Source organism: Acanthopagrus latus, chromosome 14 (assembly GCF_904848185.1).
Source record: "Acanthopagrus latus isolate v.2019 chromosome 14, fAcaLat1.1, whole genome shotgun sequence".
In the NCBI taxonomy this organism is placed as follows: domain Eukaryota; kingdom Metazoa; phylum Chordata; class Actinopteri; order Spariformes; family Sparidae; genus Acanthopagrus; species Acanthopagrus latus.
Genome location: NC_051052.1, coordinates 3,235,299 through 3,251,181, shown reverse-complemented (window position 1 = coordinate 3,251,181; position 15,883 = coordinate 3,235,299). Strand labels below are relative to the sequence as shown.

The following is a 15,883-nucleotide window of genomic DNA, read 5'->3' as shown; positions in this document are numbered from 1 at the left end:
GGTACATTTGGTTGTAGTCATTAAGTTAATTATTAATCAGAGTTACAAACAGTCAGGTACCTTTTTATGAGACTGGATCACTGAATTGAATCTTTTCCCTTTGTCAAGGGTGGTGCCCTGAGGTGATCTAATGCAAATTGGATCATATCATTTATCATAATTCATAATTATCCCTGATAATCATAATTATTATTGATAGCCAAATGAAAACTAAAACTCCCTTTTCATGTTTAATGAGTACTACATAATTGTGCCTTGTGTAATGCAGTGTACAACAGGACAGAAGAGTGTATTTTCTGTTAAACAAAGTTGTGCTGACTATTTGAATTTCAGAAAAAAAAAAAAAAAAACAAGCTCACAGACCAGTCAACCAGTCCTTGTGTATGGTGTGCAAGCCTTAGAATGCTGCTGCACAGATTTGATGTGCAATTTGTTGTGTCAAACTAAGTCAGATGTACCCTAACTGCCGCCACTGAAACTCCTTTGAAACTCCTCTGTCAGACAGATGCAGTAGTTGTCCAGGATGCGACAGAACTCATGCTGCCGGATGTGTCCTTCTCCATTGCAGCCAAACAGCCTGAACACTCTGATCATGGTCATCAAGTTCCCACCGATCTGTGGGGTAGACACGCCATGACTGACAGCAATACAACACCTAGACGGTGCCTGTGAACTCCTGAACTTGAGCGACTAGAGTGGCTCAACTCACCAGAGATTTCATCTGTGCGAACATGGTTATTGACACGGTTGCCTTGATCTGTGGAAGCCCGCTAAAGTGCTGACAACTGATGAGGTGGGAGAGAGCAAAGAGGAGATGCAAATAGCTGACAGACATGTCGGGGGGGAATGAGAAGCAGATACAATTCTTGAGAGTAGAAGAAAGGTTATTTTTAAAACCAAGTTCTTAAATGCAAGCTGCATTTGTTAAAATAGTCCATTCATAATTAAGCAAGTCTATTTGTGTCAGCCAGGATCGGATACAGGGGCGACTCGGAGATGGTGGCGGAGCTCTGCCGTCTCTCCTCAGGTGCTACAGGTTGCTATGCTCTGCCACTGCGAGTACATCGAGTAGTAACTAGTAGTAAGTATAAAAATAAAAAGCACAACCAAGATAAAACAGTCTTACTGCCTGTGACAGACACATGAAATGGAGAGATGACAAGGAGGATGGAGGGCACTGCAGGGGATTCTGGGTCAATAACACACAGTGGTTTGTGGTTTGAAGAGCAGCATGAAATGGATGTTTCATGTGAAGAACTGGTGATCTGATTGGAAGGATGATATCTTCGCAGTACTAGACTGAAGTCAAGGCAGTAAAGATATTCCTAGAATATATTTATAAGTGTGTGTGCCACTGTTTCTATACAGACCATTTAAGCCCTCAATGTATATTGGTGAAAATAGATTACAAAAGTATGTCATCAAATTCACATGACAACTTGACAGGTCATTAATTGCTGGGCTAATCAGAGACTGTACAAACAAGGTCATAAATCAAAAAATGCTTAAAAACAATTGTTATAAATCACCATATGACACCACAAATACCATTAAAAAAAGTAGAGATGAATCTCAGGTATATCAGCTTCTAAAGAAGGGGGAAGTCTTTCTTACAGCCATGGTGTCAGCAATGCAGTATTAAAGGCTTCTGATTTTCTTTTGGATTCAGTTTTCTGTTTTCTGTTGTTTAGTACACCCAATCATCAATCCACACCTCCCTCTCTTCTCTGTTGAAGAACAATATCACACTTCCTTGACTAAAGCCACAAGGAAGATTACAATGTTGGTTGTTTACTCTAAACACTAAAGCATCCCAGTGTTGTATATCTGCTGTCTCCCTCTGAAGTCAAGTAGGAAATTAATAGTGTTGCACAATCTTTTAGGGAGGGGGTCAGGTTGAATCGCTGATGGGTTTTTAACAAAGAAAACTGTTTTTGTCTATGATCTCCTACCTCACATCTCACGTTTTGGTTTCTTTTCTAGGTCCATTATGTGGAATTTATTGGCATCTAGCTGTGGAGTTGCAGAAAAATCACTTGTCTGCCTTCCCTACTGTCGCCGCTAAAAAAGATCCTGTCTAGAGCAAGTGTTTGATTTGTCCAGTTTCTCTGGTGTGCCATCTAGTGGTTTACCCAAACGATTATTTAGGCTGTCTACCTTAGAGTTATCTCCAAATGGCTGCTCCAGGAGATGCTGACTTGCATGTTTCGGACTGTTTGTGGTGCACCTTCACCGTAACCCTAACCTGGGCAGAGCCGTCTGTACTTCCTGTGAAGGCTGGGGTCCTTCAACATCCGCAAAAAACTGCTGCAGATGTTTTATTAGTCTGTGGTGACCAGCGTCCTCTTTTATGCTGTGGATTGCTGGGGAGCAAGCAGCCAGAAGAGACACCGGTTGACTGGACAGACTGGTGAGGAGAGCTGGCTCAGTAGTGGGAACAGAGCTGGACTCTCTGGTGACAGTGGCAGAAAGAAGGACCCTGGACAAACTGCTGTCCATACTGGACAACACCCACCACCCTCTGCACAACACCTTCACCAGGCAGAGGAGTGTGTTCAGTGGCAGACTGCTGTCCCAGTCCAGCTCCACCAACAGACTCAAAAACTCTTTTGTCCCCCTGGCCATCAGACTGTACAATAGCTCTCAGTAAAGGCAAGGAGGACAATAGACAATGGAAAATTTCTACCTCTATTTGCACATCCATTTGCACTGTTTTACTTACATTTGCACTGTTTACTGTTTGCACTGTTACTTTTATATATGATATATATAATACTTTATATTTTATCTTTTATTTTATTGTTAATTCTATTCTCAAGGTTGGGGTTTTTAGTTTTAGTCTAATGTATGTTTAATGTATGTTTTGTATTTAGTATGCTACAAGATACTTGAATTTCCTCAGGATAAATAAAGTATCTATCTATCTATCTATCTATCTATCTATCTATCTATCTATCTATCTATCTATCTATCTATCTATCTATCTATCTATCTATCGATCCCTAACCCTAATGCTAGAGTTACAAATCGAGGCAGGCCCACCAAGTGAGTGGGATGGATGGGAGGTGAGGGCTGACTCCACTTGGCTCCTCCAGGAGGTGTTGGCTTGCATGTTTCGGGCTGTTTGTAGTGCACCTTCACCGTAAACCCTTGCAGTGGAAGTCTGTGTTCCCGGAGTTAGACGGTGGTTGAGCTGACATCAGAGTCGGCGTCAGAGCACATCTAACCGGGGGGTATTCAGTGAATGCGGGGGTACTTTCTGCCAATCAACAACTCAATATACTATGTAAATACGTGATAATATCAATTTTCTGTCAAGGGCACCGCATAGTTTCTCTCTCTCTCTCTCTCTCTCTCTCTCTCTCTCTCTCTCTCACACACACACACACACACACACACACACACACCCACAGCCTCTCTCTCTTTCACGCATGCATGCAGCCATTGCACATCACTGTGTTGGGCCTCACATTACACAAGGCCCGGTTAAGGAGTGTTTATGCAACAATAAAAGGGAAATTTAGGTTAAATATGTGTATCAATAATAATTAATTATTATCTGGGATAATTATTAATTATGATAAATAATATGATCCAATTTGCATTAGATCACCTCAGGGCACCACCCTTGAAGAAGGGACAAGATAGCAATTTTACTAAATAAGTCTCATAAAAGGTACTGAACTGTTTATAACTTAATAACTACAACCACATTTACCATACCAGTTAGTAATGGTTGAAGGATTCTGGAGTTCTTGACAGTGGAGGTTGGCAACATTCACTCTTGTGCGATATTAAATAGACAGCAAGAATGTTCAAAATCTCTATTTTAAAACACAATCTAACTAACGTACTATATACGAGTGTGCACGTGTGTGTGTGTGTGTGTGTGTGTGTGTGTGTGTGTCTGGTGGAACAAAGACACAATGGTGGTCAATGATATCACATGTAGGTGTGATATGCTCTAGCCTCAAGGATGGTCAGTTGCATTCTAGGAAAGCAAACTACCAATAACTTGACTTGAGGTCACAATAACACCAAACAGTGGAGAAACACATAAATTGAGCACATTACATCAACCAGAGTTTAAAGTCCTGTGCTTAGCCGTGCTATGCTATCTAAGCCCAGTTCAACTTTACCAGTCTTTGAAGAGAAGGTGCTGGTGGTTGTAGGAGAAGGTTGGGGCTCCAAAGTTGAACAAAGCTGTTCCTGCTGTGCAAGGTGAAAGTCGGCAGAGGAGGAAACTGGTCGCTCCTTTCCTTTGCAAGGATAGCAGCTCAGTGCTAACCTGCTCAGTGTTCCTCAGATCCTCGGGTTGGCAGGACCTTGTGTCGCTGCAGTGAGGAGAAGTTCTTTGGGCCTGCTGCCAATGCAGCTTGCAGCTCTCCACAGCTTGTTGGGCCCAGAAGAAGAGATCTTGAGGGAAGGCAGCCCCGTGGGGGGGAGGTGGAGAGGAGCCCTTGAAGATCCGAAGTTGAAGAAGCAGAGGGCATCACGTGAGAGAGAGAGAACAATGTATGCTCTCGGGTTTTGACTCTCTGATCAGCGGGGGCTCTGTCACCCAGACCAATAGTAGCTCAAATCTGAATTCTGCACCTAGGTGTGAAGAATGGGGAATTCTGGGACACTGAGTTCAGTTCAGAGTCCATTTTGAAATCCACAATGAATGACTTCATCTGTGGGTCCCAACATCCCTCCTTTGGTCTCAGGATGCCGCTTGATGTGGAATCCTGAGAGCAACGACCCACATGTATAATCCATAGTTTGAAGGAGTTCATCTGTCAGTTCATTAATATTGGTAACATCTGGGCAGTTCAGTAGCCAGCTGGGCATTAGCTCACACTCTATCTTGGCTAAGCAAGGATTATGAACAGAACATCAAGAACAGAAGTTACACAAAGGAAAGAAAATCCAGATAAACACTATGATTATGACATTGAATTCAGGCAATACTTGTGTTTCTCAGTTAATCTCTGGGTTAATGAGAACAGGAATGTTAGTGATACCAATTTGTTAGGGTGAGATGCAGAGTGTGGCACCTACAATGATATAGTCATTCTGGAGTGCCCAAGAGTGTTTGTTCTTACTAGTTGGATTTCAATGCTGATTACTTTAAGTAATCAGACTTATTTTGGTAGACTTAGAATTTGCTTCTTCACGCAGGTTTTCCCGCAGAAGGGTGCCACAAATGTGAAAGTCCAAATGACTCTATCATGGTTCTTGTTTGACAGTGTGGTAATGTTGTAAAACAGTTTTGGCCGAGGACATGTGTATGTCTTGTTCTTTGAGGTCAGAATGCAGTGTCCAGAGCTAAGGTTTACAACAGGTAATTCACACACAAAAACTAAACAAAATACAACGAAGGAGCTATTCGAAGTGTATTTACAAAGTTGGACAGTGATGTCTGTCCGATCAGAATTTAGTCTCACTAGCATGGTTCTTGGCTATTACTAAATTCAGAAGACTTGAGTTTGCCACTGTTGCTAACAAATCCAAGGTTTGCTGTTGTAACTGTAAGAAAGTAAGTTACTTCTCGTTTAAGGTCAGTACAGGGATGGATTGAGTCATCAATTACCAGAAGCTAACTCTGTGGCTCTTGAAGTTTAAGTTGGCTTAAACCATGGCTCAGGTCTGTTATGCTCTGAGTAACAGACCTGAGCTGGGTGCAGAAAGGATTTCTGAGGCACTGTCACTATCTAAGAAATTATGACTGTGCACTGAACCATGGTCAGAGAAGTTGTGGTCATCATCTGAGTGATATGCTGGCTGGCCATAGTTCTGGGCCAGGATTTCTGCATATGGCCTCCTGCAACTCCTTTTGTCTGCATGCCTATCACAACGCAGTTGGTGGACATGGCGGTTACGCTCAATGTCCCTATGCGTCCTTTTGTCACCACCCTTTGGTCTGTTAGGAGGGTGATGTTTTGAGGCAGGCGGTTTTTGAGACGCTCTCGTGTTTGTGAAGGCAGGCTCAGGCGTCTTACCACTGGATTTGGAATTGACTATTATTTTCCAAATCACCTGTGTCATCTTCCTTATCTCCTTCAGTGAGAGGTTTTCTTGAAGCATGCTCATCTCAACGTGAAGGCGTAAACATGGGTGAAGGTTCTTCACAAACAAAGATTTGAAGATATGGTTCTCTTCTAAGCCTGTTGCATTCCTGCCCTGAAAGTAAGCATGCCTAAAACATATGTAATAATCTCTGGGATGCTCACGGGAATGTTTTACTTGGATGGCTGCAACTATTCCTGTGGCTTCATCAGCAGTAGAAGAGAATTCTTCTTTCAATGCATGACAAAGCTCCTTGTAGTCATCTCTGACACTAGAAGGTTATGAATCTATGAATGAGCTTTGGAGCTAGTCTTCTCCACAAGTTTAACTTTCTCTCTCTGGGTTGCACAGCGCAAGTCAGTTAGACAATGGTCAAGTGAACTAAGGTAATTCTCAATATGGTGATCACAGTTGTCTGGCTCAAAATGTTCAATGTCCCTAGCCATAGGCTCAAGCTCTTTAAAGCGGGGGCCCTCTATGCTAGTTTTACTATGGACATTGACATCCCATGCTGCAGTTCTGTCTAGCTGGGAGGCAGGGGCAGGCCAGCTGTTACCATGCTCATGGAGGTGCAGAAAGGAGGTGGGGCACTCCTGGAGTGATCTGGTCCCCCTTTCAGAGAGAGGGGCCCTGATGAAGGTGTCCTGTATCAGAGACTGGGAGCAGTTGGTAGAATATCTTCTGGGGGATAAACTACCTGGGACCTCACCATCAGGAAGATGGGAAGTCATGTTACTGTTATCTCTGTCTCTCAGCGGAGGTTGAGGAACTGACTTCATTCCCAAGGACTTAGGGTCAGTTGAGAATTGCTCACATCTTCCAAGTGGAGAGGGAGTTAACCTTCCATTAAGGGAGGAGTGTGAATCTGAGTAACCCGAATCACGGTTGAATGACTGTGGTGGGGAGAGACATCCTGACCTAAGTCTTAACAACTCCTTGTGTGAACAAAGATCTAACTCTGCTGAGTGCAGGTCATCTAAATAGCGCATGGCTTTCTCATTAGCCATCTGAACTGGTTGTTTTACTCTGAATGGCAAGGCTGGTTTGCCTGTGGAAGACCAGAAGCAAACATCTTAACAACTGGCCTGTGGATGCTGTCTGTGCATCACAACTGTCCATAAGTAGGGACTCTATCTCTTCATTGCACTCAATAAGATTTAACCTGCTAATGACTTCAGGGCAGCCAGGTTTTACACTCTGTGCCAGGGAAGAAATAAATCGCTCTACAGAGGGGCTCTCTATTGTTAAGCGAATTGTCTAAACAACGATCAGTTTTGTTGGCTATCGTGTTGCTTTGGCAAACACTCCGTAGTGTACTTTGGGGGGAGTACACTAGCCTAACCAAATTGTGTGCTGGCCTACACCATAGGGGGTAGCTTCCTGTGGAGGAGGGGTGGCTATTGCACAATCTAGTGGCTCTGGGCATACAGATTGTAGCCAGTAAAGGTAAACACAGTTTACAGCGTAACTTTGTTTACCAAACCTTAAACTTCACTAACTGGAATGCAAGGTATTAACAATCAGACAATTGTCTCTTGAACTTGATTTAGGCTGAAATACGTGGTAGAAACAGTTAAGGTACAAAACTTCTGTTCACAGGGCTGGTAGCACACTGTGGCTCTCTCTCTGGCACTACTTCTTACTAAGGCTGAAATGCAAGGCAGTAACAGCCAGATGTAAACTTCTTTGTGTCACAGGGCCGGTGGCACACTGTGATTAACACGAGGAACACTTAAATTGTCATCAACAGCTTGATTACAGTACATTGAATATGGGATATTGCTGAACTGAAATTCAGAATTTCTACAGAGCACTTTCAACTTGAATCGATAGCAGCATTAGCAAATAGCTCAAGTGGCAGTTAATACCCTAAAAGATTTTGGTTAAGCAAATGGGTTATAATTTGACTGATAAATCAATTCTCATCACACTGCGGTTGTTTGTAAGTACAAATCAACATCTACTCCTGTAGTAGACTAGTGGGGTTAAATGTGAAGACAACAACTGAAACAACCGCCAGATGTAGCATAAATTCAGACAAAAACCCATTCAACTTTAAGTGTTATAAACAAGTATGCCACAGCGGGCAAAATAAGGTACATTAAAAGCACGGCTTAGAGCTGTATGCAGCGAGTGTGGCCAATAAACCTTTAAAGAACGGTGTCTTTCCACTTGGTGGTGCATCTTCAGGTCTAGTCACTCTCAAAGTTCAGCTGAACCAACTGGGCCTTTCTTTCTTTTTTGAACGCTTCATCCCACTGAAAATGCTGGCTGGCTAATGTTGTAAAACAACTTGATTAGCCTGTTCAGTCCCAAGATCATCAATGGTTTGTCATCGGCAGCTAGCGCTCCCATTTGCCACAGCTGTATCATTGCCATGGTTGCTGCTGTCACGGCCAAGATTAGCTGCAGGCTCCTGCTCTTCAGAAGTGGTGGCTCTTGGTGCACTTGCTCCCTCTTCCGTCACTGACAGAGCCGAAGGAGGCCTTGCAGAAGCAGCAGCATCACCATGTAACCACTTTATGATATCCATTTATATTTTTGCCAGTGTTCATTGGCTAAGTTAGCTCTCTGTGAGCTCTGTGCATGCTTATTTTGGCGTGATGATGTCAACTTGACGTCGTCAACACCTGACCAATGAGCACACTACTAACCCAAACGTGACTGTATGTAAATGATCAACACTGCTTTTCCGATTATTTTGTTTTTATCATTTTTTAAATCTAATCCTCACTGTATAGTGACTTAAATAAATCGACTAATACACAGATTTATAAAATATGAAGTTTGGAACCAAAAGGCAGGTGAGGGCACAGGAAAGGGGGGGCACAGTAACTTATTTGGGGGGCACTTCCCCTCAAATGCCAACCCCCCGCTGACATTGATTACACTACTTAACACCTGCCCCCAACGTTGTTTTACTTTTTAGAATATCACCAGTCAGAGAAGGGACACTACAATTACAAACTGCTCGAAGCAGCTGCTCCAGGCAGCAGTGGGGCCAACAGCAGAGTCACTTCACAGAGTAACAGGAGTCATATTTAACCTTTAGCAAGAAGAGAGTTAACAGAGCTGACTGACAAGACCATGGTGGAGGTTTTGCTGTTAAAGTGTGAAGCAAAAGTGCCTATTTGGCAATAAGTCAGATTTAAGCATGGTGATGATAGGGAACCTGATAACCATCATGAGGCAAAGGGAGTTTTTACCCCACAGAGAAGTTGAAAGTGTGCATTCTGCGGCCTGCAGCTCTTCATCAAACAGCTCCGTCTTATTCAATACTCCCACGGAATGAAAAAAACTTCTCCAAGACATTTTGTAAATGGATCTGCTGTATACAAATGCCAAGAATTACCGCTGTTTTGCACTGTATACCCATTTTTGATTTGTATATAAGAGTAAGAGAGGTATGAACAGAACAACTCATTTGAGTGTGAGAATAGACTCTGGCCTTTCAACATTTATAAGAGGCACCACCAATGTACAGTGTGTGTGTGTGTGTGTGTGTGTGTGTGTGTGTGTGTGTGTGTGTGTGTAAGAGAGTGTATGTACATGTAGTTAAACACATTTATTTCAACATTCAACATATATTAAGCACAGTTTTATATATTATTTGTGTGGTAATATTACACAATCGTTTATTTGATTAGCTTTTGTGAGATAAACTCTTTCAGTCTGTTTGGCCCTTAACTTTGGTGTCATACATGAAGATTTGCCCATGCACCACCCCACCCTCCACATCCATACTGCCTTAACACTGCACTTGTACTGAATGTTGGCATTGGATGCAAATCATGAGCATCAATCCAAAATGTACATAGTTCCTTGCGAAATTTACTTGCATTTAATAGTGTTTACAATACTGGCCTTTTGGCTCCTTATGGGCAAACTAATATAATAGTCTAACTATGACATGAGACAGTCGAGAATCAGAGCAGCAAAGAACTGAGGATCTACAGGCACATTGAAGTTTGATATATGTGTAATTTGCAATACTGACTCTAGGAAGCAGGATGATGAGGTTTTGGAGCAGGTTATCATGTTAGAACTCAGTTGCAGTCACTCAGTTAGTCTGAGTGAGCACCCCAGCCAAATCCTGCCTGTCCTGCCTTCCAATGTCTCTGCCATGCACCAGCTCGCTCTGTAGCTCCAGGGCGCCATATTAACCACAGAGGAACAAGAGCACAGATACTAAATATACCCCCAGTGACTCTTGGGTAATCAGAGTCCTCCATCGCCCAGAGAAGTCTCCGTTTAATTGCACTCTGATTAGACAAACTGCCAAGTGTGTCAGTGAAAGGCATGAAGGGAGCTCATGTGCTGTTACACTGACATTGTCTCTGTGAAGACACAAAATACAGCATATAGAGTAAAGTCAAGCAAAAATAAACAAGAAACTCTCGATCATTATACTTTATTATCTCATCCAATGCACCAGACTGGGATGTACTGATTCTATAACTCCAGCTTTCTGCATTTTAACCTCTTCTCTAAATGAGAGGATGGGGTTTTTTGTTCAGCAGTAATACTTTGAAAATCTCCACTTTTTGTAATCTAACAACTTTAGCTACCAAGCAAGCTTCCTTACAAGCATAACAATTAGCCCTGCATTTATACCACCTTTCATTCTGCCAGAGTCAAGGGAAAGGGAAGAGGCGCTGCACAGCAGCCCGTGTGTTTAAAAAAAGATCAAATGAAAGTGAATTTATTAAAGACAGATATAAATATGATTCTCTCCCCCCGCTCTCCCTCTATCCCACTCCAACTTAGAGGATTCTGTGCTAATTAGAAATGTGTTAAAATCACAAAGGAGGGAGAGAGGAGATCACACGGTATTAATGAACAGAGACAGAGAGATATCATCCAATCTCTATCTCCATCTCATCTCTCCCTCTGCACACACACTCCCCCACTCCTTTTATCTGCCTTTGTTTCCTCCTCTTTTCAATTCCCTCGCAAACTTTGTTTCCTTTTCTTTCTTCCCCTTTTGTCTTTCAGTCCATGCCTCTCTCTGTCTTCTTTTTCCTCCCCCAAATTCCTTGATTATTTAGTTTTTTATCTCCAATTCCGACCCCCCCCCCCCCATCCTTCAGCAGCGCCAGCGCTCCATTAGGCAGCTGTGTTCTGGTTGGCGTGGTTGGAGGCCTGGCACTGTGCCACGCTCGGAGTGTCTCAGCAGCCCTCGCCCATCCGTCTGCCCACCCAGCCCCTTGGTCCTTAATTAATGAAAGCTCTATTGTTTTTGTTTACCAGCCTGTTATATGCTAATCCAGCCCCTCCATCATCGATGCCTGTGTCTTACCCTCTCAGCTGATTAGCATGTTCTCAACAGCAAAGCTCCAAAGTCAGGTCTGATAGCCTTTTGATCACTGTGTTCTCGCAACCTTTCTCCCCCTAATGTTTCTAACACATTTAAAGGGTCAGTTCACCCAAGTATCAAATCAACTAAAAAGCAACTTTTCCCATTCACCTCGCTTGCGATCTAGCAACCAAGAACAACCAATATCTCTCTGAGGTACTGTGGAGGTGAATGATATTCTGTTTGTAGTGCCCATAGCATTGAGCAATGGCGTTAAAAATATTTATAGTAGCATCTCATCAGTAGGAGAAGTGGTCCTGTCAGTCTGAATAATACACATTGAGAGGAATTCTCAAAAAGGACTGTTTATAAATAGCAAATAAACCCCAGAGGTTTGGTTGAAGTGCCTCTACCCCTCACCACCATATACACATAATACATAAACACCAATGCACTATTAGCTCACATATGACTTTGACTTGCTGGTCAAAAAACTGGTTTCAAACTTCAAACATTTTAAAACTCAGTTTAAATGATGATAAAAGCGGTTGCCTTCCTCGATCCCTGTGCCTAGCAACATTCAACTGCAACTTTGTTGGCGAATATCTGGTTCTATGATTAAAATATATAAAAACATAACTAATTAAATAAATAAATGTTAAAGGTAAAACCAAGTGACTCATTCCTGGTTCCCTTGGTCACAAGAGCCAGCGGGAGATAAATTGTGTCAACTATCCATGACCACTGAGAATATACATGGGGTGTTATCTGAAAACTGTGTTGATGTGCTCCTAGAACATCATAACTTTGTTCCAGGACCATCATTAGGGGGCCAAGCCCAAGGCGCTGAGGGAACGTGTATGCAAGCAGACGCGTTTCCTAGGTCCAGCAGTGCTAGGAACCCTATTGTAATTGTAAAGATTTGTATTTTTATTTTTCTCTTGCTAAAAGTGGTGCTGCAGGCTAACCCATGCAAGGGAGGGCGGTGCAATTTGGAGGGTTGGTCCAGACACCTGCACGTACCTCAGGCACAAAAAAACTACATATATCCACATGCAGGGGGCGCTATAACCTAGGCCAACATGTTTTTGCCTACAATACCCACACTGTATGGCGCACATTCAAAAACATTGTATCCCCAGATTCCCAGAATGGAGCCGATTTTTACAAAATTTGGTTGGTATGATGTAGGGCCAATCCTGAGACCATATCTTGAAGGTGGTCATGACTGGTCAATTTGGGCGTGGCTTTATTATAAGATATTAATTAATTAATTAATTAATAAAGACATTAATTTCAGCCAAACTATTATGCTGAGAGCTTTGAAATTTAGATGGTACATATGGAATAGGACACAGTTCTTGTATACCAAAAATTGCAAATGTTGCAAATTGCAAAAGAATTTGCTCAGTGAAAAAATGCGCAAATAATTAACAAATACATTTCTGTAGCTAGCTATAAAAATGCAAACTGTTTGATATCTCGGTCAAACTAAATGCTATTAACACCAAATTTGAGATCCTTGGTTACCATGAGACTGGGAAGGGATAAGCTGAATTTGGCAAATTTTGGCTAAGTTTATATCTCTTGAACGGCTACACGTATCCATATGTTCCCTGAATAGAGCTGGGTTTTCTGGGTTTTCTGACATTTCTGCTGCACATTTTGTTCGCTAAATCGCCACATATGCAAAACCTGCTTTTTCGAACTCCTCCTACAATTCAAACACCATCTGCCTGAAACTTTTCACCTGTGTCCTCACTTTTGACCTGAGCCTGTCATCTTTTGGGGCCAACTTCCGTGGGCTCTGTGCAGGGTCCCCGTCACGTGGTTGAAGTTCTAGTTCCAAATTGAGTTGTTATGAGCAACAGTTTTCTGATGTTGTCTGGTTAGGACTAGGAAAACATGGATTGGGTTAACACCCTTTCACAACATATTAAACACATATGGCTACATCCCACGAAAGGAACATGACAAAATATGTGTTTTGTAATTTTGCCAAACTGACCCTATAATATCCTAATATCCGGTGATTTGTTAAGCATGAAACCTTATCGGCTAGGCTTAATTAGAGTGATGATTAATTACTAATACAATGTGTTTGCGCCTCCAGCCTCCCACCTCACCTTTTTGTTTATTTTTAACAAATACTGTTTGACTTGGCAGTGTGTATGGATGCAAAACAGTTCTTCATTTTCATTTAGACAACACATTTTAAACATGATGATGAAACCTACACTTGTGGATTTTAAAACATTCAAATAAAACCTAAATTAAAAGAAGAAAACTGCATCTTAAAGCATGACACAATAATAGCTGCACTAATCCTCACATGTCAACAGGGTGGTGGCTTGTAAACAGTGTGAACAAGGCTTTAAAAGACATTCCGCTCTGCTTTCTCTGTCAGCCAGAGCTCCGCCGTGCTTGCTCTAACCTTTCCTGTCACTATGAATTATGGGAAGGAGATGAGCAGAGGGACAGGACAGCTCTCTGAAGAGGAGGGATGAAAGAGAGAGGTATGTGGAGAGAAAGAGACGGCGAGTTGGACTGGAATGAAGGGAGACAGTCAGATTGCAAATGGGAGCAAAGGAGGAGAAACCGCTAAGTGACAGAGGGCACGCGAAGAGACGAGAGCAGGGGGAGATCAGACAGCGATCAACAGAGAGCCCAGAAATGAACTTTCTTTTGTCTGTCAATTAGAGGGCTAATTTCTCTCTGGTTGGGATCCAGAGTGCAGAAGACAGGCAGCATTAAAGTTGAGCTCAGAGGGATAATAAGGGGCCCTGGGACCGTTCTGCTGCTGTCACTCCCTATCCAAATATTAGTATTACAAAGGCACTACAAAACCTGAACAACATGGAGGGTCTACAAGAGGGCTTCCCAGAAATACTCACGCTGTGGCTCCTAGATGCAGATTAGACCATAGACCCCCATTTGATGAAGACTTACGCCTGGGTATCTCCTTTTAGCGAGCTTCCTGCTGAAACAGCTATTAGTAGAGCAATTTCTTACAGATTCTCTATTGATAAAAAATGGCAGACTCTCATAATGTATAGAGATGTTTGATGTTTGATTACAATAACCTCCTGGTAGAAAAAAACCTTCATCACACAATAGCTTACATACAAATTGGCTTTTTCCAAAATGTTATTACAAAATGTATGTCATTTCTCATTAAACACTTTGAGTAACATCTCCTGTAGTGGCCACAATAAAATGACAGCTTGAGTTTACCCCAGACTAGCAGTTAGTGGCCGTTTTTAGACAGAGCACCGAGCCGCAAATTTGCCCGTCCATTTGGCGGCTCGGATCATGGTTTTAGACAGAGGGCGGCAAATTGGGGGTCTGTTTTGGTCCGCCAATATTCCGCCTCGGAGGGTACACTTATTTCCACCTCGCCTGCTATCTGAAAACAAGGCGGAAATGTGCCGGCCTCGGCATGAGGTGGGCGGAGGTGTCAATGACCTGCACTGTTGTGCTACCCACAGCCAGGGAGTTTTAAAACCAAGAAGCACTGTCACTGTTCACACCCCAACTTCGAGCTTCACGTCACATCACATGTTTACGCCTACTTCAGAGGTGGCTTTTAGAAAAGAAGGAACATTATGCCTCAGTTTTAGAAAGATAGGCCAGCATATTGCCGCCCTTACCTTGGAGCAAATGTGCCGCCTTTTCTATCTAAAAAGGGCTACTCTGTCGCAGCTGGGCAGATATTAAAGATGCTCATAAAGCAACACAGCGCATAAGTTAAGTAGAAGAAACGTTACAGCTATGGCTGAAGTGACAACTGTATAAAAAAATTTGGCCAATTGTTACCGATTTCTACAGTGCAAATCAACTGCTAACTGTCTACTCTGAGGTGAGTTACTGTAAGCACAAAAATACTGTTTAGTTCTATAGAGGGTATACATTGACATCACATTCCCACTTAAACTGAGTGACAATATGTCCAGCAACATGGCTGCATTAAAGTAGGAGAAACGAGGAAACTGGAAGTAAAACAAGTAATTATCTGTTTGATTAAACGTCTGACTCGACAGTGATCCTGACAACTTATCCTGAAAATGGACTAGCTTTCATCTTGAACTCTTAAGGTCTACTGACTACTAAAAGTGCTTTACAGCACTTGTCATATTCACCCATTCATGCACGCATTCATGCACTGATGGCAGAGGCTACTATGCAGGCAGCCAACCTGCTCATGAGATATGATACAGTGCATCCTAACCAAGGCACTCAGCAATATTTCTATGCTCAACGACTCTCACACAGATTGAACAGCCATTGAGAGCATAGTGAGGTTTCAGTATTATGGTTTAATGAAATGGAGATGGGTTCCAGAGCCCAGAGTGCGCATGGAGGTGAACCCGACTATCTCTAGCCGGTACCGCTCAACCTCCCGCACTAGCTCAGGCTTTTTCACCCCCAGCGAGGTGACATTCCATGTTTTTACGGTGGAGGTGGGGAGCTCGAATGGGGATCTCGTCGGGTGGTGGAAGAAATACTTTGAGGATCTCCTCAATCCCACTGATGCGC

The 15,883-nt window shown here is 42.7% G+C and overlaps 1 protein-coding gene across 1 annotated transcript; it reads right to left on the bottom strand.

Annotated features, from left to right (window-relative positions):
• Positions 1 to 258: 258 nt before the first annotated feature.
• efcab6 (EF-hand calcium binding domain 6) lies at positions 259 to 1,035 on the bottom strand. The gene is made up of 2 exons (XM_037122194.1): positions 710 to 1,035; positions 259 to 615 (listed from the first exon to the last, which is right to left on the bottom strand). The coding sequence occupies exons 1-2, from the start codon at positions 833 to 835 to the stop codon at positions 460 to 462; spliced, it is 282 nt and encodes a 93-aa protein (XP_036978089.1). The 5' UTR covers positions 836 to 1,035; the 3' UTR covers positions 259 to 459.
• Between the last annotated feature and the right edge of the window lie 14,848 nt (positions 1,036 to 15,883).